Source organism: Pongo abelii, chromosome 8 (assembly GCF_028885655.2).
Source record: "Pongo abelii isolate AG06213 chromosome 8, NHGRI_mPonAbe1-v2.0_pri, whole genome shotgun sequence".
NCBI classification, from domain to species: Eukaryota; Metazoa; Chordata; class Mammalia; order Primates; family Hominidae; genus Pongo; species Pongo abelii.
In genome coordinates, this window is record NC_071993.2 from 110,204,136 (window position 1) to 110,229,257 (window position 25,122).

General features: G+C 46.1%; 1 protein-coding gene across 1 annotated transcript; it reads left to right on the plus strand.

Annotated features, from left to right (window-relative positions):
• The first annotated feature begins 17,569 nt into the window (after window positions 1-17,569).
• On the plus strand, window positions 17,570-18,542 carry RPEL1 (ribulose-5-phosphate-3-epimerase like 1). The gene is given in 2 exon segments (XM_009245761.4): window positions 17,570-18,058; window positions 18,061-18,542. Coding segments are annotated over 2 exon segments (684 nt in total). The 5' UTR covers window positions 17,570-17,604; the 3' UTR covers window positions 18,291-18,542.
• The last annotated feature ends 6,580 nt before the right edge of the window (window positions 18,543-25,122 follow it).

Here is a 25,122-nt window from a genome sequence, read left to right on the forward strand (position 1 = left end):
ACTAGCTGCGGCCTTGGGCAAGTTTCTTAACACCCTCATGTCTTAGTTTCCTCATCTTTAAAATGGAAGTGAAGATAATAATGTTTGTTAAATAAAACCAATGTGTCTGGGCGCGGTGGCTCACACATGTAATCCCAGCACCTTGGCAGGCCAAGGAGGACGGATCACTTGAGGACAGAGCTTCGAGACTAGCCTGGCCAACATGGTGAAACTTCGCCTCTACTAAAAACACAAAAATTAGCCAGGTGTGGTGGCAGATGCCTGTAATCCCAGCTATTTGGGGGCCTGAGGCAGGAGAATCGAACCCAAGAGGCAGGAGGCTGCAGTGAGCTGAGATTGGGCCACTGCACTCCAGCCTGGGTGAAAGAGTGGGACTCCATCTCAAAACAACAACAACAACAACAATAACACAAAAAGGCTGGGCACGGTGGCTCACGCCTGTAAATCCTGCACTTTGGGAGGCCGAGGCAGGTGGATCACCTGGGGTCAGGAGTTCGCGACCAGCCTGGCCAACATGATGAAACCCTGTCTCTACTAAAAATACAAAAAATTAGCTAGGCCTGGTGGCACACACCTGTAATCCCAGCCACTTAGGAGGCTGAGGCAGGAGCATCGCTTGAACCTAGGAAGCAGAGGTTGCAGTGAGCTGAGATCATGCCACTGCACTCCAGCCTGGGCAACAAGAGCAAAACTCTGTCTCACACACACACACACACACCAATGTTACAATGGCTCTTTTCTTTCTACATGAACTTATGAGTGGCAAGGCCCAACTCTGGGCATTTTAATTCTTTTAGTGTTGAATATTCTATCGCTGCTCTCAAGGTGAGGCCTCCCACAACCCTGAAGATCCTGGAGTCATAGGGCCTTACTCCTGGTCCTCCAAAATGGGGAGTTGATTAGCAGAATTGGGATTCCTTGGATCAGTAACATTTCAAAAGCAATTTTGAGGATTTACATAGGATGGCCATCTGTTAACTCTGCCATTCAGCATATCAAAATGAACTGCCATCTACTGTCAGCACGAATTCATGAAAGGTAATTTTTTTGTTTGTTTTTTGAGATGCAGTCTAGCTCTCTTGCCCAAGCTGGAGTGCAGTGGCACCATCTCAGCTCACTGCAACCACCGTCTCCCAGGTTCAAGCGATTCTCCTGCCTCAGCCTCCCAAGTAGCTGGGATTATAGGCGACTGCCACCATGCCCAGGTAATTTTTGTATTTTTAGTAGAGACGGGGTTTTGCCATGTTGGCCAGGCTGGTCTCGAACTCCTGACCGCAGGTGATCCACCCGCCTCAGCCTCTCAAAGTTCTGGGATTACAGGAGTGAGCCACCATGCCCATCCAAAAGGTAATTTTAATACCAAAAAAGTAGAAAGAACATAATCTCAGAATAAGACAGAAATTTAATCACATTTAGCTTAGTAAAAAATAATTTCCAGATTTTTGTTTTTTCTATTTCATCTTGAGCCAGTGGCCAAGGGCCAACCCCTATCTGTGACTCAGCATTTGGCCAACACTACTGGGCCCTTCTGAGTATTCGTGGACACACTGGGCATTATAACTAAATGCCTCCCTGAATGACCAAGCCTTAAAGCTGGTCTGAGCATCACACTTTGCAAAAGTGAGGGTTTTGCTCATGATCCCAGAGAGTGCAACTGTGCTCAGAGGTGGCTGACCATAGGGAATCAGGAAGAGGTATTTATTTATTTATTTATGAGACGGCGTCTCGCTCTGTCGCCCAGGCTGGAGTGCAGTGGCGCAATCTCGGCTCACTGTAAGCTCCGCCTTCCGGGTTCCCGCCATTCTCCTGCCTCAGCCTCCCGAGTAGCTGGGACTACAGGCGCCCTTTTTTTTTTTTTTTTTTTTTTTTTTGTATTTTTAGTAGAGACAGGGTTTCACCATGTTATCCAGGATGCAGGATGGTCTCTATCTCCTGACCTCATGATCCGCCCACCTCGGCCTTCCGAAATGCTGGGATTACAGGCATGAGCCACTGTGCCCAGCCAGGAAGAGGTATTTTAGTCATTCCCTGTAGCATTTAATGGGACCACTTAGAACCTTGACTCCAAGTCCAAGAAGCCAAGAAGGACTCTGAGCTACCTGGGTGTGAAGAGTTTTTCTGCCCCCAACGAGAGTCAGGATATAGGGACTCTAGGCTGACCCTTCGTGTTAACACACTGTGACTTTTGGCAAAGCCCTTAACCATTCAGACTTGGTTTGCTTATCCACAAAGTAGAGGCAGTAATATCTACTCTGCATTTCTCAAGATTATGCAGAGACTCAAGTAATGGCTGTGAATGTGGTTTTAAAGCACAGTACAGTGATAAGGGAATGAATATTTGTAACTCTCAGCCCCTACCCTGTTCTAGTCAGGGCCCCAGGTGACCCCACTATGATTATAGCAAGGGGCCAGGCACAATGGCTCACGCCTGTAATCCCAACACTTTGGGAGGCCAAGGTGGGAGGATCACTTGAGGCCAGGATTTCCAACTAGCCTGGGCAACATAGTAAGACCCCCACTGGTACAAACACTAAAAAAAGAAAAAAGATTAGCCAGGCGTGGTAGCACGTACATGTAGGTCTAGCTGCTCAGGAGGCTGAAGGAGGAGTTCAAGGTTTCAGTGACCTATGATTGCACCACTGTATTCCAGCCTGGGCGACAGAGCAGGACTCTGTCCCTTGGGGGGAAAAAAAAAGGATTATACCAAGTACCAAGGACTCTTTCCTCCTCCCTTTCCTTTAGCCATAATACAGAACTCCAGGGTATCTAGACTCCCAGGCCTCGGATTAGAGCTGTAGAGTAGGGAAGAACCATTGTTTTCTCTTTCTCAGAGCACTGGTCCCCAGGTTTCTCCTGGATGAAGTGAGCTGCTAAATTTAAACACTCAGGAATCCACAAATACTCCTGGAATTCCAGCTTAGTGAGCTTGTTCAATAATGCTTCCTGTTAAACTAACAAAGGGTGATAGCAGAAGAATGCCCGGAGACATTCCATTCCCCTGTGTCTACGGAATTCTGCAGCTCAACTTTCTAGTGTGTTAGATTAGAAAGAAACTTTAGATTGGTGTTTCTCAATTCTGGCTGAACATTAGAATCACCAGGGGAGCCTCTGCAAAATGCCCATGCCCAGATTGTACCTCACACCAATTAAGTCAGAATTTTTAGCAGAGGGACCCAGATATTAGCTTTTTTTTTTTTTTTTTTTTTTTTTGAGACAGAGTCTTGCTCTGTCACCCAGGCTGGAGTACAGAGGCACGATTTCAGATCACTGCAACCTCCGCCCCTGGGTTCAACCAATTCTCCTGCCTCAGCCTCCCAAGTAGCTGGGACTACAGGCGCCCACCACCACACTCGGATAATTTTTTGTATTTTTCGTAGTTTTTGTATTTTTGTTTCACCATATTGGTCAGGCTGGTCTCAAACTCCTGACTTTGTGATCCACTCGCCTCGGCCTCCCAAAGTGCTGGGATTACAGTCATGAGCCACCACACCCAGCTAATTTTTGTATTTTTAGTAGAGATGGGGTTTCACCATGTTGACCAGGATGGTCTCGATCTGTTGACCTCGTGATCCGCTTGCCTCAACCTCCCAAAGTGCTGGGATTACAGGCATGAGCCACCGCGTCTGGCCAATATTAGCATTCTTAAAGCTCCCCAGGTGATTACAAAGTGTAGCCTACTTTGGGAACCACGACTCTAGGTGATCAGGGGGAAGGAAAAACAGGCCTTAGGAACTTAAGATTTTTGTCTAAAGTCATACAGCTAATTAGAGTTTGAGATCTCAATTCAACAAGCTGATGGGAGCAATGGCTAATTTTTGTTGGGCATTTTACTCTGATCCAAAGTAAGCACTAAGCACTTTACAAACATGATCTTAATTAATTTTCACAATGATCCTATGAGAAAGCTGAGGCCCAGAGAGTTTGACTAGTTTGCTGAATGTCAAAGCAACTAAATAGTGGCAGAGATCGAGTTCAAGTGTTTGAGCAGCATGCAGATGACAAGATAGGAATAGGAACCCTGCCCTTAAGGAATGTAGAGTCTAGCGGGAGGGACAGGAAGCCAGTGAGCCAACAATTAAAACACAATCTGATAAGGGTTACCATAAAATTAAAGGTTGGCCAGGTGTAAACCCAACACTTTGGGAGGCCAAGGCAGGTGGATCACGAAGTCAGGAGTTCAAGACCAGCCTGGCCAAGATGGTGAAACTCCATCTCTACTAAAAATACAAAAATTATCCAGGCATGGTGGCTGGTAGCTGTAATCCCAGCCACTCGGGAGGGTGAGGCAGAGAATTGCTTGAACCCAGGAGGCGGAGGTTGCAGTGAGCCGACATTGCGCCACTGCACTCCAGCCTGGGCTGGAGTGAGACTCCAACTCAAAAATAAATAAATTAATTAAATTAAATTAAATTAAATTAAAGGTTACCAAGGAAGGCACTTAACTTATGGAACAGCCAAGGAAGCCTCCCAGAGGAGGAAGTACTTGAAGGAAGCTTTAAAGGATGAGTGGAACTTAGTTTGGTGAAAAGCAAGGTAGGGAGGAAGCGGGCCTAGCAAGTGGAAAGGTGACTTTGGAGAGCAAGGTGAATGCTTGCAGCTGTGCAGCAAATTCAGAATGACAAAGGATTACCTTGTTAGTGAGAGATGAGACTGAGGAAGTATGGAGACCAGGTCATTCAGGCTAATAAGTTTAAAAGAAAGAAGCATTCCAGGATTACAAAGAGGACAGTGAAAGGATCAACTATATACAAGTGTGTATTTAAAAGATTATTGGAGTTTGGGCATGGTGACTTATGCCTATTGCGCCCAGCACTTTGGAAGTTTGAGACAGGCAGATCACTTGAGCTTGGGAGTTCAAAAAAAAAGGGCAACATGATGAAATCCCATCGCTACAAAAAGTACAAAAATTAGCTGGATGTTGTGGCATGCACCTGTAGTCCTAGCTACTACGGAGGCTGAGGTGGGAGGATCACCTGAGCCTGGGGAGGTGGAGCTGCAGTGAGCCATGATCGTGCCACTGCACTCCAGCCTGGGCAACAGAGTGAGACCCTGTCTCAAAAAAAATGAAATTAAAAAAAAGAAAGATTGATTAATGGAGGATATGACACTAAAAACATAGGTAACAACAGAAAAAAAACAGGCAAATTAGGCTATATAAAAACTTAAGGACTTTTGGACATCAAAGTATACTATCAACAGAATAAAAGAGCAACTCACATAATGGGAGAAAATATTTGCAAATCATATATCTGATAAGGGCTAATATCCAGAATACATGGAGGACCCCTATTAAAAAAAAAAAAACGAACAGCCCAGTTAAAAAATGGGCAATGTCGGCCAGGTGCAGTGGCTCACACCTATAATCCCAGCACTTTGGGAGGCTGGGGCAGGTGAATCACCTGAGCTTAGGAGTTCTAGACCAGTCAGGCCAACATGGCAAAAACCCGTCTCTACTAAAAATACAAAAATTAGACAGGCATGGTGGCACGTGCCTGTAGTCCCAGCTACTCAGGAAGCTGAGGCAGCAGAATCGCTTGAACATGGGAGGCAGAGGTTGCAGTAAGCTGAGATCGCGCCACTGCACTCCAGTCTGGGTGACAGAGCAAGACTCCATCTCGAAAAAAAAAATTGCCGAAGTCCTTAAATTAGACATTTCTCCAAATAAGATATACAAATGGCCAATAAGCATGTGAAAAGATGTTCAACATCAGTAATCATTAGGGAAATGCAAATGAAAACCACAAGATACAGTGTCGCCTCATGCAGTATGATGGCTATTTTAAAGACAAACAACAACAAAAAACAGAAAATAACAAGTGTTGGTAAGGATGTAGAGAAACTGGATCCCTGTGTAGTGCTGGTGGGAATATAAAGTGATACAAACCACTGTGTATGGTGGCTCCTCAAAAAATTAAAAATAAAATTGCCATATGATCCAGCAATTCCACTTCTGGGCACATCCCAAAAAGAAAGCAGGGTCTTGGCCTGGCATTGTGGCTCACACCTGTAATTCCAGCACTTTGGGAGGCTGAGGCGGGTGGATCATCTGAGATCAGGAGTTCGAGACCAGCCTGACCAACAGGGTAAAATACTGTCTCTACTAAAAATATTTAAAAAAAAAAAAAAAAATTAGCCAGCTGTGGTGGTGTGTGCCTGTAGTCCCAGCTACTTGGGAGGCTGAGGCAGGAGAATCATTTGAACCCAGGAGGTGGAGGTTGCAGCGAGCCGAGATTGCACCACTGCACTCCAGCCTGGGCGACAGAGCGAGACTCTGTCTCAAAAAAACAAAAACAAAAACAAAGAAAGCAGGGTCTTGAAGAGACACTGTATACTTACGTTCCTAACAGCGTTATTCATGATAGCCAAAAGGTAGAAGCAACTAAAGTGCCCATCAGCAGAGGAATGGATAAACAAAATTTGACATATACACACACACCCAAACCGCTGGATTATTCAGCCTTAAAAAGGAAGGATATTCTAAACCTTGAAGACATTATGCTAAGTGAAATAACCCAGTAACAAAAGGATGCATCTTGTATAGCTCTGCTTACATGAGGTACCTAGAGCAGTCAAATGTATGGAGATAGAAAGCAGATGATGGAGCTGGGTGCAGTTGCTCACACCTGTAATCCCAGCACTTTGGGAGGCTGAGGCAGGCAGATCACCTAAGGTCAGGAATTCGAGAGTAGCCTGACCAACATGGTGAAACCCCATCTCTACTAAAAATACAAAAAACTAGCTGGGAGTGGTGGTGGGTGCCTGTAATGCCAGCTACTTGGGAAGCTGAGGCAGGAGAATCGTTTGAACCTGGGAGGCGGAGGTTGCAGTGAGCCAAGACTGCACCACTGCACTCCAGCCTGGGCAAGAAGAACGAAACTCCAGACTCAGAAAAAAGAAGAAGAACGAAACTCCGTCTCAAAAACAAACAACAACAAAAAGAAAGTAGATGACAGCAGTTGCCAGGGGCTGGGGGAGGAGGAATGGAGACTTTCTGAAGCTCTGATAGAGCTTCAGTTTGTGAAGATGAAAGGGATCTGTAGAGGCCGGGTGCGGTGGCTCACCCCTGTAATCCCAGCACTTTGGGACGCCGAGGCGGGCAGATCATGAGGTCAGAAGATCAAGACCATCCTGGCTAACACGGTGAAACCCCATCTCTACTAAAAATACAAAAAATTAGCCAGGCGTGGTGGCGGGCGCCTGTTGTCCCAGCTACTTGGGAGGCTGAGGCAGAAGAATGGTGTGAACCTGGGAAGTGGAGCTTGCAGTGAGCCGAGATCGCGCCACTGCACTCCAGCCTGGGCGACAGAGTGTGAGACTCCATCTCAAAAAAAAAAAAAAAAAAAAAAGATCTATAGATAGATGGTGATGATGGTTGCACAACAATGTGAACTGAACTGTACACTTTAAAATGATTAAATGGTAAATTTTGTTATGTCTATTTTACTGCAATTAAAAAAACGGTCAGCTGGGCATGGTGGCTCACACCTGTAATCCCAACACTTTGAGAGGCCGAGGTGGGAGGATCACTTGAGTCCAGGAATTAGAGACCAGCCTGGGCAACATAGCAAGACTCCATCTCTACAAAAAAGTGAAAAAAAAAAAAAATCCTTGGAGAAAAATAATTGGCAAGAGGGTTAACAGATTTAGAGAAGTAAAAGACTTAGTAGAGACACATCAGTTAGAGAGCTAATGTCCAGAGGCAGAGACCTGACAAGGGCCTGTACTATTAGACACCGGCAGGAGAGCTGCAGGGAAGAGATACTAGAGTTTTTCAGGGACTGGCTGGATGCAGTGTGAGGAAGAACGAGGAGCCAAGGGCTACTCCCAAGGTTCTGACTTGAGGGACTGGGCAACAGGGATATCCATCACCAAGACAAGGACCACAAGGGAGCAGGGAAGAACAGAATTCTGAGAAGGTGATGAGTTCAGCTTTAGACATGTTGAGTTTGAAGTGCCTGGGAAACATCCAGGTGGCAATATCTCAAAGGAATCAGATATACCACCTGGATTGCAAATGACTGGATTTTTGTTTGTTTGTTTGTTTGTTTGTCTGAGATGGAGTCTCGCTCTGTCGCCCAGGCTGGAGTGCAGTAGCACCATCTCGGCTCACTGCAAGCTGCGCCTCCCGGGTTCACGCCATTTTCCTGCCTCAGCCTCCTGAGTAGCTGGGACTACAGGTGCCCGCCACCACGCCCGGCTAATTTTTTTGATATTTTTTTAATAGAGACGGGGTTTCATCGTGTTAGCCAGGATGGTCTCGATCTCCTGACCTCGTGATCCACCCGCCTCGGCCTCCCAAAGTGCTGGGATTACAGGCGTGAGCCACCGCGCCCAGCCGAATGATTGGATTTTTAAAGTATGATAATAGTATTGTAGGTTTTTTTTTTAAGTTTGTACCTTTTTATAAAAGTTATAGAGGATGAGGTGAATGGGGCAGGATTGGTTATGGGTTGATGGTTATTGGGGCTGGGTCATAAGTACATGGAAATTCATGATGCAATTCTGTTCAAAATTCACCATAATAAAAAGTGTTTAAAATAATAATAAAGATATAAACCTATAGGCTGGAGATTGAGACATTATTTTATTATTAATGATAATAATACAAATTACTGCCATTTAGTGAGCCTCTACTTTATGCCAGAGGCTTTGCTGGGCCCTTTACGTGCATAAATTATATTTTTCATGACAATCCCCATTTTATTAAGATTCACAGATGTTAGATGTCTTCCACAGTAAGTGGTAAGCATTAGATTCTACAAGCTATAGCAGAAAAAGCAAATAAAAGACGATAAAAGAACTAAATAAGGAAAAGTATGGACTGCTGACATTTGGGAATAGGAAGAGGACCCCACAAAGAAGGTAGTAGATGGGTCAGGCACGGTGGCTCATGCTTGCAGTTCCAGAGCTTTGGGAGGGTGAGTCGGGAGGATCACTTGAGGCCAGGAGTTCAAGATTAGCCTGGGCAATATAACAAAACCCCGTCTCCACCAAAGAATCATTTTTTTTTTAATTAGCCAGGCATGGTGGTGCATGTCTGTAGTTTCAGCTACTCAGGAGGCTCAAGCAGAAGGATTGCTTGAGCTCAGGAGTTCAAGGCTACAGTGAGCTAAGATGGCACCACTGCGCTCCAGCCTAGATGACAGAATCAGGCCCTGTCTCTTTTTTTTTTTTTGAGATGGAGTCTTGCTCTGTCGCCCAGGCTGGAGTGCAGTGGCGCAATCTCAGCTCATTGCAAGCTCCGCTTCCCAGGTTCACGCCATTCTCCTGCTTCAGCCTCCCGAGTAGCTGGGACTACAGGTGCCCACCACGACGCCTGGCTAATTTTTTGTATTTTTAGTAGAGACGGGGTTTCACCGTGTTAGCCAGGATGGTCTCGACCTCCTGACCTCGTGATCCGCCTACCTCGGCCTTCCAAAGTGCTGGGATTACGGGCATGAGCCACCAGGCCCAGCCAGGTCCTGTCTCTAAAAAAAAAAAAAAAAAAAAAACAGACTGGGCGCAGTCTTTTTTTTATGCCTGTAATCCCAACACTTTGAGAGGCCAAGGCAGACAGATCACCTAAGGTCAGGAGTTCGAGACTAGCCTGGTCAACATGGTGAAACCCCGTCTCTACTAAAATTACAAAAAGTAGCCAGGATTGTGGCAGGCACCTGTAGTCCCAGCTACTCGGGAGGCTGAGGCATGAGAATCATTTGAACCTGGGAGGCAGAAGTTGCTATGGGCTAAGATTGCACCACTACATTCCAGCCTGGGTGACAGAGTGAGACTCCGCCTCAAAAAAAAAAAGGAACAAAGAGAGTGCTTTGCAAATGAAGGAAGAACTAAAGAACAACAGAGATTCCAGAAGAAAGGAGTAGTTCATAGTGTCAAATGCCACACAAAGTGCAAGCAAAATAGCAATTGAAAACTACTTGCAGCCGGGTGCGGCGGCTCACGCCCGTAATCCCAGCACTTTGGGAGGCCCAGGCAGGAGGATCACCTGAGTCTAGAAGTTCAAGACCAGCCTGGCCAACATGGTGAAACCCTGTCTCTACTAAAAAATATACAAAATATTATCTGGGCATGGTGGCGGGCGCCTATAGTACCAGCTACTTGAGAGGCTGAGGGAGGAGAATTGCTTGAACCCGGGAGGCTGAGGCTGCAGTGAATCGAGATCGTGCCATTGCACTCCAGCCTGGGCAACAAGAGCGAAACTCCATCTCAAAAACAAACAAAGAAACAAACAAAAAACTACTTGCTAGATTGTGCAATTAGGAGGTTGCTGTGGCCTTGGGAAGAACAACTGGAGAGGTGGGGCCAGAAATGGAGTTAAGGGTGAGTGGGTAGCAAACAGGGCCTGCTCTTTCGATAAGCTCTGTCTGCTGTGAAGTGAATTTGCAAGACCGGCTTATAGCTAGAGAGAGGCACCTTTCTGAGGTGAGAGAAGCTTGACTGTTTATGTATGGAAGGAAAAGCCAGAAAGGAGAGAGTGAGGATGGAGGGAAGTGTGCTGCTGCAGATGGAGCCGAGGGATCGGGAAGGATGGAATCCAGCACCCATGGAGGGACTGGCCTCAGACAGCAAGAGGAGCACCTCCCTGTGGACAAGAATGAAGAAAGGAGGCACTCATGGGCTGGGGTTTGGGAAAGAGATGCAGGGAGCTGGGAGTAGGGGAAGGGAGTAAACCGATGGCAAGGAAGTTCAGGCCAGAGACCAGTTTGTTGGCATTTCTGAGCTGGACAATCATGACAAAGTCCAGGGCGTGCCTGACTGAGGCAGTTACGTCACTAGAGTTAGAAGGTCAAGAATTCTGAAATGGATAATCCTCGGGAACAGGTCTAGGGTGGAGAAAAAGTCTGTTAGGATCTATCCTCAGAGACAGATCAAGAGAAAGCTGTTTCTTGGCCTCCCATACAAACACGTTGGGATTTTAAAAAATATTTCTTAGTCCTAACTCATAACTTACCTAACTACCTTTGCCACAATGTAAACCCATAGCTTCCTCAAGAAAAGATCAAACATTTAGAACAAGTTAGACTGCAACTGTGAAGCAGGAGTCTGCCTGATAAATATGGCTCTGTCCACTACATAATGGGCTTAATCTACTTTTCCTTTCTTTCTTTTTTTTTTTATTTTTTATTGAGACAGGGTCTTGCTCTGTTGCCCAGGGTGGAGTGCAGTGGCACAATCACAGCTCACTGCAAAGTTGACTTCCTAGGTTCCAGCGATCCTCCCACCTCAGTCTCCTGAGTAGCTGGGACTACAGGCAGCTGCCACCATGCCCATCTAATTTTTTTTTTTTTTTTTTTTGGGGGGACAAAGTCTTGCTCTGTCGCCAGCCTGGAGTGCAGTGGCGCAATCCCAGCTTACTGCAATCTCCACCACCTGGGTTCAAGCGATTCTCCTCCCTCAGCCTCCTGAGTAGCTGGGATTACAGGCACGCCCCACCATGCCCAGCTAATTTTTGTATTTTTAGTAGAGATGGGATTTCACTGTGTTGGCCAGGATGGTCTCCATCTCTTCACCTCTTGATCCTCCCGCCTCAGCCTCCCAAAGTGCTGGGATTACAGGTGTGAGCCACCATGCCTGGCCTTTTTAAATTTTCTGTAAGGATGAGGTCTCACTATGTTGCCCAGGTTGGTCTCAAACTCCTAGGCTCAAACCATCCTCCCGCCTTGGTCTCCCAAAGTGCTGGGATTACAGGCGTGAGCCACCATGCCCAGCCTTAATCTACTTTTCTGATTTAGACTATGACCTGGTCTCCATTCATTATTAATTCATACAGTCATTCATTCATTCATTCAGCAACACGCATTAAATGCCCTCACCCTGCCAGGTATTTTGCTAGGCTCTGGGGATTCAAAATGAAACATCCATGGTCCTTAGGGAGTTCACAAACAAGTAAAGGAGCCAATAATTAGCTCTGACGTGATAAGAAGATACTATAGCAGAGGTGGGTAGAAAGTGCAATGGATCATGTGGACACAGAGAAAGGAACCTGGATTCGGGGAAAGCAGCACAGAAGAGCTGATGTGTGAGACAAAGTTTAAAGGAGAAGCAGAGTGCACCAGGCTGCAAAATGCAGGAAGTGAGAAAGGTGTGACTAACCAGATACAGTCAGGAAACTCAACAATCTGGTTTGGCAGAGCAGTAGTTCTTAAACTGTATTCTACACAAAAATCAGCCCCAGTATCATTAAAATGCAGGTTCCGAGGTACCAGCAACAGCTGGCTCAGTAGTTCTGGAGCACAGGAATTTGCATTTTCCATTCAGTAGGTCTCGTGCCCAAGAATCATGTCCTGAATGATTCTGAAGAAGATGGTCCACAGACTACACTGAGAAACCCTGGGCTAGAGTACGGGGCGCATGGCAGGAGGAAGGAGAGGGGATTGGGATGAAGCAGAAAATTTTTTTTATTTTTATTTTTTATTTTTGAGACAGAGTCTTGCTCTGTTGCCCAGGCTAGAGTGCAGTAGCATAATCTCAGCTCACTGCAACCTCCACCTCCCGGGTTCCAGCGATTCTCCTGCCTCAGCCTCCCAAGTAGTTGGGACTACAGGCGTGCACCACTACGCCTGGCTAATTTTTGTATTTTTAGTAGAGATGGGGTTTCACCATGTTGGCCAGGCTGGTCTCGAACTGCTGGCCTCAGGTGATACACCCTCCTTGGCCTCCCAAAGTGCTGGGATTACAGGCGTGAGCCACTGCGCCCGGCCTGAAGGAGAAATTTTGGTCAGGACCACATTGTGCTAAGGAAATGGGAGCTGAGTTTATAGGCAGTGAGGCATCCTTTGGGAACGCCCTGATGAAATGCATTGGAAAGCCCAGTCTAGAGGCAGTATCAATGACGGCCTGGAGAAAAAGAGGGTCACTGTATGTAGGCAAGGCATGAAGGGTCTCTGTAAGGGAAAGGATTCAGAGATCAAACCACAACAAGGACCCTGATGCTAATACCCACTCATGAGCTGGGGACTGCAGGACATGGCCCAGCTCCTAGGAGACAAGTACCCCGCTGAGCAGACAAATAGCCTGGACTTTGTAACAGCCAAAGGGGCCCACACGGCACTCGCGGGGCTGTGCAGCATCCAGGCAAGGGACACTGCCTGGCATTCTAAAGGCCTGTGCTGAGTCATCTTTCACAGGAACCAGCTTCTCAAGTCTCTGGGATCCTGTTTTACAAGCTGTTACTAACCTTCCCTTGGCTTTCAGGCCAAAGAAGAAGAAAGAATAAATATTAACCAAAGGTACGGCTGTGGCAGTGTGCCCAGAGCCCCTCCCTTTCCTTCTCTCCCCGTACCCCCTGCCCTAGAAGCTACAATAAACTGCTGATCTCCCGGTTTCATGATCCTCTTGGCTGATCCTGCAGAAAAAGGACAGAGGTGAGCACCTCTCAGAGCAGCCCTGAGGCTGGAGAGGACTTGGTGGTAACCTGCTGTTTTTCTGGGAGGCGCCCTAGAGCTGACTAAGGAGAACTCACATGACTGCCTGGGCCTGACTTCCAGGGAGGGGCTCTCACCACACCAGACTGTTTCTCAGGGTAATTTCCCAGTTGACTGGCACAAAGGGGTGACTCTGCATAACACTATTCCCTTTCTTGGGTTTCGATTTCCTCCTCTGTAAGATGATGAAGTTGGACTCCAAGAACCACACCTCGTCCTGTCATTCCATGAGCTCAGCTGATTGGGGCTAAACATTCTCTGCTGTGTGCTGCTTTCCTCCAACATCCCCACCCTCACGAGGGCCAGGAGGTATTTCAGATCCCCTCGGGACATACCCATCTATTTATTTGTTGTTGTTTTCTTTTCAATTTTTTTTTTTTTTTGAGACAAGTCTCGCTCTGTCACCCAGGTTGGAGTGCAGTGGTGCAATCTCGGCTCACTGCAACCTCTGCCTCCCAGGTTCAAGCGATTCCCCTGCTTCAGCCTCCCAAGTAGCTGGGATTACAGGCACCTGCCACTGCACCTGGCTAATTTTTGTATTTTTAGTAGAGACGGGGTTTCACCATGTTGGTCAGGCTGGTCTCAAACTCCTGACCTCAGGTGATCCGCCTGCCTTGGCCTCCCAAAGTGCTGGAATTACAGGCGTGAGATTACAGGCCTGAGCCTCTGCTCCTGGCCTATTTATTTATTGTTGTCTGAGCATCCTACTAGGAGCAAACAATAACAGCCAACATTTTTTAGTCCATTCTATGTGTCAGGCACTGTTAAGCATTTCACATTTATACATTATCTTATTTGCTCATCACAACAACTCTATGAAGTAAATACTATTATTATTTCATAAATGAAAAAATTGAGGCTCAGAGAGATTAAGTAACTTGTCCAAGAACATTCAGCCAGTAAAACAGCTGAGACCCTATCAGCTCCAGGTCAGTAAACTCCAAAGCCCATGGTCTTCCCATTCTATCACACTTACAACACTGGTTAACCAAGGACCAGTGAAGTGCAGATCACAGCCTATACCAGGGTTGCTGAGGAAGGGGATTGGGGTGGGGTCTGGGGAGAGGGAGGGGAGTAAAGACAGACCCAGTGATGAAATTATTTTTATTTATTTATTTATTTAGAGACAGAGTCTCGCTCTGTCACCCAGGGTAGAGTGCAGTGGCACGATCTCAGCTCACTGCAACTTCCACCTCCTGGGTTCAAGTGATTCTCCTGCCTCAGCCTCCCAAGCAGCTGGGACTACAGGCACACACCACCACACCCAGCTAGTTTTTGTATTTTTAGTAGAGATGGGGTTTCACTATATGGCCAGGCTGGTCTTGAACTCCTGACCTCGTGATCCACCTGCCTCTGCCTCCCAAAGTGCTAGGATTACAGGCATGAGCCACCACGCCTGGCCTGAAATTATTTATTGAATAAGAATAATAATGGTGCCTACTTCAATTGATGATTGTGAGAATTAAAGAAATAATAAGTTCGTAAGTGCTTTCAAAGGCAGCTACTGATATATAACAGTAACTATTGTTATTAATAAATGCTATATAGTTAACCATTTATGTAGTTGTCATTTTTTAAACTGTGTTAACATACACATAACATAAAATTTGCCATCTTGCCAGGCGCGGTGGCTCTCACCTGTAATCCCAGCACTTTGGGAGGCTGAGGCTGATGGATCACCTGAGGTTGGGAGTTCGAGACCAGCCTGACCAACATGGAGAAATCCCGTCTCTACTAAAAATACAAAATTAGCCAGGTGTGGTGGTGCATGCCTGTAATCCCAGCTACTCAGAAGGATGAGGCAGGAGAATCGCTTGACCCCAGGAGGTGGATGGAGGTTGCAGTGAGCCGAGATCGTGCCATTGCACTCTAGCCTGAGCAGCAAGAGTGAAACTCTGTATCAAAAAAAAAAAAAAAAAAAATTTGCCATTTTAGGCTGGGTGCAGTGGCTCATGCCTATAATCTCAGCACTTTGGGAGGCTAAGGCAGGAGGATTGCTTGAGCTCAGGAGTTTGAGACCAGCCTCAGCAACATGTCAAAATCCCATCTCTCCAGAAAAATAGCTGGGTGTGGTGGCATGCACCCGTGATCCCAGCTACTTTGAGGGGGTTGAGGTGGGAGGATCGCTTGAGCCCAGGATGTTGAGGCTGCAGTAAGCCAAGATTCTACCACTGCACTCCACCCTGGGGGACAGAGTGAGACCCTGCCTAAAAAAAAACAAATTGCAGACCGGGCACGGTGGCTCACGCCTGTAATCCCAGCACTTTGGGAGGCCAAGGCGGGTGGATCATCTGAGGTCAGAAGTTCGAGACCAGCCTGGCCAACATGGTGAAACCCCGTCTCTACTAAAAAATACAAAACTTAGCCAGGCATGGTGGCAGGCGCCTTAATCCCAGCTACTTGGGAGGGAGAGGCAGGAGAATCGTTTGAGCCCGGGAGGCAGAGGTTGCAGTGAGCTGAGATAAAGCCATTGCACTCAAACCTGGGGGACAAGAGCGAGACTTCTCTCAAAAAAAAAAAATTGACATTTTAACCACTTTTAAGTATACAGTTCAGCGGCATTAAATGTATCATATTGTTGTGCAACCATCACCACCATCCATCTCCAGAACTTTTTCATCTTATCAAACTGAAACTGCCATTGGTTCTTAATAGTTATTAATATAAGCTTTTATTATTATGCTAAATATTTGTATGCTCCTGTCTCCTTAACAAAAGGCAGTAAGTTGTAGTAGAGGGCACGAGGTGGAGATTATGGCCTTTGGTTCAAATTCAGATTCTTGCACAATCTAAATGAACTTGAATAATTCACTTAAATCCTTAACATCGGTTCCTTCAGGTAGATGATACCAACACATAGAGACCACACAGGGTTGTAGTTAGTATTAGATCAGATCACCGGGGTTAAAGTACTTTGAAAACTCCATGCAAAGTGCTCCACAAATATTAGATTGGTGGACACTTTCATGCTCCTAGATCAGCTCTTGGAACAAACTAGGAACTGAATGAACCCTGATGCTCCAAGTTGTTGGGCCATACTGCCTCCTGGTGGTAGTCATGAAACGTGCAGAGTCTTTGCTGCTTCGGGTGCTCCTGGGGTTGGTTGGGTAAGATCACGAGCTGGCAGAGAACGCCAGGAAAACCCAAAGTACCCGGCCGGGGAGGGTACTTTTCCTTCCCCGCTGAAGACACTCCCCAGGCCAGACCCTTGATGACGGAAGAGTCAGTCTCCTCTCTCTGCTCTCAACTTTCTCTTACTACTTTTGCTTATGCTGTTCCACCTTCCAACTGTTGCCTCCTCCAAACCCTAAATCTTCAGACCCTCTCATATCCAACTCTTCCAGAAGGGATCCCTGAACCACGTCTCCCAGGGTATCCCACACCATTTTTTTGTTTGTTTGAGACGGAGTCTTGCTCTGTCACCCAGGCTGGAGTGTAATGGCATTATCACTGCTCACTGCAGCCTCCACCTCCCGGCTTCAAGCGATTCTCTTGTCTCACCCTCCCGAGTAGCAAAGGTTACAGGCACATGCCACCACGCCCAGCTAATTTTTGTATTCTTAGTAGAGACAGGGTTTCACCATGTTGGCCAGGCTGATCTCGAACTCCTGACCTCAGCTGATCCACCTGCCTTGGCCTCCCAAAATGCTGGGATTACAGGCGTGAGTCACCGCACCTGGCCATCCCTCACCGTTTTTTTAAACCTACAGAATTCACAGCCTGTACTTGACTGCTATTGTATAGTTCTCTCCAAACTATGCTTCGGGGTTTCTTTTTTGTTTGTTTTCTGTCTCTTGTTTGAGACAGGGCCTCACTCTGTCACCCAGGCTGGAGTGCAGTGGCGCAATCACGGCTCACTGAAGTCTCAGCCTCCCCGGCTCAAGCAATTCTCCTGCCTCAGCCTCCCGAGTACCTGGGACCACAGGCATGTGCCATCACACAGGCACATTTTTTACTTTGTAAAGACGGGGTCCTACTATGTTGCCCAGGCTGGTCTCAAACACCTGGGCTCAAGTGATCCTCCCGCATTGGTTTCCTGAAGTGCTGGGATTACAGGCATGAGCCACCGTGCCTGGCCAAACTGTGATTCTTTGATAGAATTTCCTGGTTTAAAAAAAAAAAAAAAGTGGGCTCTGGTGTTACCGGGGACTTGTGGGGTAACTTGCTCTTGGGAGCCAGTGGTATGGCGTCAGGCTGCAAGATTGGCCTGTCCATCCTCAACAGCGACCTGGCCAATTTAGGGGCCAAGTGCCTCCGGATGCTAGACTCTGGGACCGATTATCTGCACCTGGATGTAATGGATGGGCATTTTGTTCCCAACATCACCTTTGGTCACCCTGTGGTAGAAAGCCTTCGAAAACAGCTAGGCCAGGACCCTTTCTTTGACAAGCACATGATGGTGTCCAAGCCAGAACAGTGGGTAAAGCCAATGGCTGTAGCAGGAGCCAATCAGTACACCTTTCATCTCGAGGCTACTGAGAACCCAGGGGCTTTGATTAAAGACATTCGGGAGAATGGGATGAATGTTGGCCTTGCCATCAAACCAGGAACCTCAGTTGAGTATTTGGCACCATGGGCTAATCAAATAGATATGGCCTTGGTTATGACAGTGGAACCGGGGTTTGGAGGGCAGAAATTCAGGAAGATATGATGCCAAAGGTTCACTGATTGAGGACCCACTTCCCATCTTTGGATATAGAGGTCGATGTTGGAGTAGGTTCTGACAATGTCCATAAGTGTGCAGAGGCAGGAGCTAACATGATTGTGTCTGGCAGTGCTATTGTGAGGAGTGAAGACCCCAGATCTGTGATCAACCTATTAAGAAATGTTTGCTCAGAAGCTGCTCAGAGACGTTCTCTTGATCGATGAAACCATAAGGAGCCCAATGTTTCTGTTCATGAAATCTCCCTTTTACTGGAAAACAGGAATATTGACTACCAAATCATAATGCAATTGAAGCCGTACTGCTTTTTTGAGCAGTAATTCATTCCAGTGATTAAAACTGATTGTGCAGAATATTCTAAGAGGTCAGAAATTGGTGTGTATAACTACATTTTTAGTGATGCAATTTTTTAATGATTAGTGAGTAAGTTACTGTTTTTATTGAGAGACTTGATTTTTATAAAGAGTAAAAATACGGCTGCATTAAGGTTACAAACAGAAAAGTGTCTTAATGCCTAAGGAGGGCATATTAACTACACTACAAAAACAAATTTTGTCTGTACTTCTGAAAAGAGTTTTGTTGTTTCTCAGCTGTTTTCCAAAAGCAAAGGAAGTCTTTATGTTTTTTTTTCTATTTCATGTTATTTGTGATTTGTTTATAAGTTTGGGTGGGATGGCATACCATATTCTTGGTTCTTAAAATCTATCACTTTTCACCTTAACTTGATGTGTAAAAACTATAAAAACAATGTGTGAAACCCAGGGGTTCTAAAATACAAGCATAGATTTTATCAGGGTGTTTTGTCAAAGCAGGTTATTCAGTGATTCCTCCCCACCATTCTTAAGGACGTTAAATAATGCTGTTGTGTTAGCTCTGAGTAGAAAGGAAAAAGTAAAACCTCTGTATGGAAGTAATATTGGGTTGAATTCTGACTGCCCTTTTCTAGCTGGACCTTTAACAAATCACCCAATCTTTTCTGTTTCTCTGAAGTCATTTATACATTAAATGTAATTATAACAACTGTGGGGTTGTGTTGAGAATTAAGAGGTAACACTATATATGTAAAGTTTCCAGTACTAGTCCCAGAATTTAGAATATGCTCAATACAAAGTAGATAGCATTGTATAAATTTATATTTTTGTGAATTATAAAGTACTTTGATATATTCTCATTAAATCTGTAAATCACCTCTATAAGTAAGTGGTAATAATAAAGCAGATATTTTTGTCCCCATTTAAAAAAGAAAAGTGCTCCCTACAGTTTCCAGAGCACGAGCTGAAGGGATTGATGGGCTCCTCAAAGGCTATACACTTTTCATGGCCTGGTCTCTTCCAGGTACAGTGCTGGGTACTTTTACATATATGTTGTCAACAAATCCTCAGGATAATTCTAAGGCAATTCTACTGCAAATGAGATATTATCTTAATTTACAGTTGACAAAAACTGAGCCTCAGAAAGGTTGCATGACCTGCTCCAGGTCATATAGCTAGTAAGTGTGCAGTATAGGTTTGAACCCACGTGCCTGATTACATCTCCCATGCCAACTCCTATCCGTTGGTAGCACCTGCCTGAAACAGTGAATTGAGAAAGAATTCCTAGGTTTTGAATTCTTAATTATTGAATTAAGAGGGTAAAGTGCCAGGTTTGATTAGTTGTGGCTGCCATGAGTGAGGAATGGTGAGTGGTGATGTACAAGCCTGGTATTTGCCATTTTCCCATTACCCCATGCCAGATAGTTCTACAGGAGGCTACTCAACTTGATTCTGAACATGGTTTTAAGAAAGAATGATCCAGCCTGGGCAAATAAAACCCCGTCTCTACAAAAAATACAAAAATTCCCCAGATGTGGTAGCATGTTCCTGTGGTCCCAGCTACTTGGGAGGCTGAGGTGGGAGGATCACTTGAGTCTGGGAGGTCGAGGCTGCAGTGAGCTGAGATCACACCACTGCACTCCAGCCTGGGTGACAGAGTGAGACTTTGTCTCAAAAAATAAACAAAAACAAACAAAAAAAGGAATGATATGTTGAGTAGGCATGAGCTCTAATGTAAGACTGACCTGTATTAAAACCCAGCTCCGTTTGTTTTTAGAACTTTGAGCAGTTACTTGGCCTGTTGAATGTTGAAGCCTTAGATTCCATTTGTGTTAAATATGCATAATAATCTCTGGGTTGTTATGAGGTTTTAATTGGATTAACTTTGTAAATGCCCCTGGCATGGTTCCTGGCATAGAGTAAGTACTCAACTGGTGTTACTCCCCTCCCCCTCCCATCGCTCTGTCACCCAGGCGGGAGTGCAGTGGCACAATCTTGGCTCACTGCAACCCCGCCTCCCAAGTTCAAGTGATTCTCCCGCCTCAGCCTCCCAAGTAGCTGGGACTATGGTCGCCCTCCACCACATCTGGCTAATTTTAATAGAGTTGGGGTTTCACCATGTTGGCCAGGCTGGTCTCGAACTCCTGGCCTCAAGTAATCTATCTACCTTGGCCTCCCAAAGTGCTAGGATTACAGGCGTGAGCCACCGCACCTGGCCCACTGCAATGTTTTTTACAATGATAAAAATTAGGGGGGAAAACCCCTAAATGTCTAGCTATTGAAGAATGACTAAATTATGCCAACTTGATGGAATATAATGCAGCTATTAAAAGTGAAAATTATGAACAATATTTTTAATACCTTAAGACTGTATAACAACATGAAAAATAATAAAATCAAAGTTAAAATTTATTTTAAAAGAATAGAAAATTACAACAGAACAGCTGGGAGAAAAAAATTTACCTTTATTCTTTTGACAAGGCTGAATGAAAACTTAGTCTTAGACTTAGTTCTTTAATTATAACAAGAGCTCTAATTCTGAGTGGATCTCTGAAGGGGTAGCTATCTCCTAACATTTTGAACCCATTTGGCATGGGTTGGGGTGGCGGGAGGGCATTGTTCTCATTGAAGAAACAAGGAAAGAAAAGCCTTTGAATTAGGCCCTGACACTGCCTCCATGTACAGGAAATGCTTTAAAAGCACCAAGTCATTAATCACAAGCTTTTAGAGCAGGAATAAGCCATTCTAATTAATTTCTTAAAAACAAATTTATTTTTGGAGACAGGGTCTCACTCTGTTGCCCAGGCTGGAGTGCAGTGGCACAATCACAGCTCACTATAGCCTCTACCTCCCGGGCTCAAGTGATTCTCCCACCTCAGCCTCCAAAGTAGCTGGGACTACAGGTGCATGCCACCATACCCAGGTAATTTTTGTATTTGTTTTATTTTGTAGAGATGGGGTTTCGCCATGTTGCCCAGGCTAAAAATAAATTTATTTGAGTAATAGAAACTATGGATTACTAAACATTCATTACAGAACATTGAGCATTTGTGAGTCCACTTCTGGGCTCTGAGAAGAAGTAATGAGGAAAGCAAATAGAATCAAGATACAAGAAAATCTTGTATCCACAGTGGGTGGGAAGGGGGCATGGTGCTGTTCAACAGAAAACTAGCATACTTGGCAGTGGGGGCATGTGGGGGGCTGGTTACAGAGCTGGTGCTCTCTGAAGGATCAGGCCCCTTCTATTCACGTTAGGATTCCTGTTTTCCTCCACGCTGGTTCTGATGTTAAAAAAAAAAAAAAAAAAAACGCAAAAGAAATCATGACAGAACATAGGATGCTGTGACTTCTCAGAAGCTCAGTCTTTAATGCATGGAAACAGCGTGACCTGAAACAACCTGCATTACCAACCCTGGGGCACAAATCAGGTCACATCTCTTCCATTGTTCTTTTCTTTTCTCTCTCTCTCTTTCTCTTTTTTGAGATGGGATCTTGCTCTGTCACCCAGGCTGGAGTGCAGAGGGATGATCAGAGCTCACTGAAGCCTTGACTTCCTGTGCTCAAGTGATCCTCTCACCTCAGCTTCCCAAGTAGCTGAGACTATGGCATGCACTACCACACACGGCCCTTCTACTTTTCAAAACAAAACCACCTTGACCAGCCATGTGCCAGGTTAGCAGAAAGTCCAATATCCCTTCCCCTCCTCTTGAGCTGTCCAACATCCCTGGTGTTTACTCCATCCAAAGGGGCCAGTTTTGTTTCCAAGTGCTTCAAAGATAGAGAACTGAAGACACATTGCCACTCATCAGAGAATCTGTTTGGGGGAACTGCTGTTGCCGTCACTGCCACATGTGTGGCTGATGAAAACCCTGTCTGCACAGCCCAACATGCCCCTTCCCCTGCTGCAGGGACCCTGCTGCTCTGGATGTCTGTGATGTTCTACGCTAGGCTCCTAAGGTCACCCTCACATGCTTGGCCATTTTTCCTGGGGTTAGGTGGCAATGACTGGGTCAGAGGGTTTCCAGCCTCAGCATATGTTGTGCCAGAACTCCCTGCCACTCCACTACCACCACCGCTACCACCACCTCCACCACCATCACCACCTCCACCACCATCACCACCTCCACCACCATCACCACCTCCACTGCCATTCACCACCTCAACTTCTTCCACCACGACCACCACCACCACCACCACCATCACCACCACCTCTACCACCATTCACCACTTCCACCTCTTCCACCATCACCACCACCACCTCCACCACCAACTCTACCACCATCACCACCACCTCTACCGCCATTCACCACTTCCACCTCTTCCACCATCACCACCACCACCTCCACCACCAACTCTACCACCATCACCACCACCTCTACCACCATTCACCACTTCCACCTCTTCCACCATCACCACCACCACCTCCACCACCAACTCTACCACCATCACCACCACCTCTACCGCCATTCACCACTTCCACCTCTTCCACCATCACCACCACCACCTCCACCACCAACTCTACCACCATTCACCACTTCCACCTCTTCCACCATCACCACCACCACCTCCACCACCAACTCTACCACCATCACCACCACCTCTACCACCATTCACCACTTCCACCATCACCACCACCACCTCCACCACCAACTCTACCACCATTCACCACTTCCACCTCTTCCACCATCACCACCACCACCTCCACCACCAACTCTACCACCATCACCACCACCTCTACTGCCATTCACCACTTCCACCTCTTCCACCATCACCACCACCACCTCCACCGCCATCATCACCTTCACCTCTACCCCCACCACAACAACTGCATGCTCACACATGTCACCAGGGCTAACTCTTCCTAGTGGATTCTCTTAGCCCACTTTCCTGCCAGTGAATCTTATTCAACACCATCTCAATCCATCTGATAAGTTCTAAGAGCAGGAACTCTCAAAAGAGAAGTGATATAGTCTCAATCCTCATCTCCATAGGAAACGCCATGGCTTTTATTTTGCCCAAATTTCCTTACCCCTTGCCCTTTTATTTACCATCATCGGGCTGCAAAAAGCATTCCATTTCATAATCTGCCCTATAGTAGTGGGTGCCTCCTTGCCTTCTACTGATATAACTAAGGATGGATGGCAGGGACTCAGGTGTCTTAACACTGGACACAAAATCTGTGGCAAGTGGTCTTGCCTCCACTTACAGAAGTGACAGACACCTGTAAAGATCCACCCAATCAGGCCCCTGAGACATTTAATCTTGGCTTTCAGGTTGGTTTGTTTTGTGTTTGCAATGAGCTGTGGTTGTGCCATTGCACTCCAACCTCTGTCACCCATGCTGGAGTGCAATGGTACAATCACAGCTCACTGCAGCCTCAAACTCTTGGGCTCAAGTGATCTTCCCACTTCAGCCTCCCAAGTAGCTAGGACTACAGGCATGTGCCATCAAGCCTGGCTAATTTTCTGTAGGAACAAGGTCTCACTGTGTTGCCCAGGCTGGTCTTGAACTCCTGGGCTCAAGTGATCTGCCCACCTTGGCCTCCCAATATGTTGGGATTACAGGCGTGAGCCACTGTGCCTGGACTTCAATTTCTTTCAGTGAAATTTTATAGTTTTCAATTTATAGGTTTTTTTCTACAACTATTTATTTTCTTTTTTTTTCTTTTTTTGAGATAGAGTCTCACTCTGTCCCACAGGCTGAAGTGCAATGGTGCGATCTCTGCTCACTACAACCTCCGCCTCCTGGGTTCAAGCGATTCTCCTGCCTCAGCCTCCTGAGTAGCTGGGATTACAGTCACCTGCCATCATGCCCGGCTAATTTTTGTATTTTTAGTAGAGACCAGGTTTCACCATGTTGGTCAGGCTGGTCTCGAACTCATGACCTCCTGATCCCCCCGGCCCTTGGCCTCCCAAAGTACTGGGATTATAGGCGTGAGCCACTGCGCCCAGCCCTACAACAATTTATTTTCAAATAATTTTAGATTTACAGAAGTGTTGACAAGATAGTACCTGTTCTCTCCCCTAATGTTAAAATACATTTATCCAAACTATGTAGTTGACATTAGTACAATACTATTAACTAAACTACAGGCTGCATTCAGATTTCACTAGTGTTTCCATTAATGTCCTTTTCTGTTCCAGGATTTAACCCAGGATACCGCATTGTATTTAGTTACCATATCTCCTTAGTCTCCCTCTGTCTATGACAGTCTCTGGGTCTTTCTTTGTCTTTCATGATCTTGATATTTTTCAAGAGTATTGGTGGGAGCTAAATGATGAGAACACATGGACACATAGAGGGGAAAGGGGAAGGGCACACATGGGGGCCTTTCAGAGGGTGGAGGGTGGGAGGAGGGAGAGAATCAGGAAAAATAACTAATGGGTACTAGGCTTAATACTTGGGTGATGAAATAATCTGTACACAAACCCCTGACACAAGTTTACCTGTATAACAAACCTGCACTTGTACCTCTGAACTTAAATAAAAGTTTAAAAAATTAGGCCAGGAGCAATGGCTCATGCCTGTAATCCCAGTACTTTGGGAGGCCGAGGTGGGCAGATCACTTGAGGCCAGGAGTTCAAGACCAACCTGGCCAACATGATGAAACCCTGTGTCTACTAAAAATACAAAAACTAGCTGGGCGTGGTGACATGCGCTTGTAGTCCGAACCTGGGAGGCAGAGGTTGCAGTGAGCCGAGATCGTGCCACTGCACTCCAGCCTGGG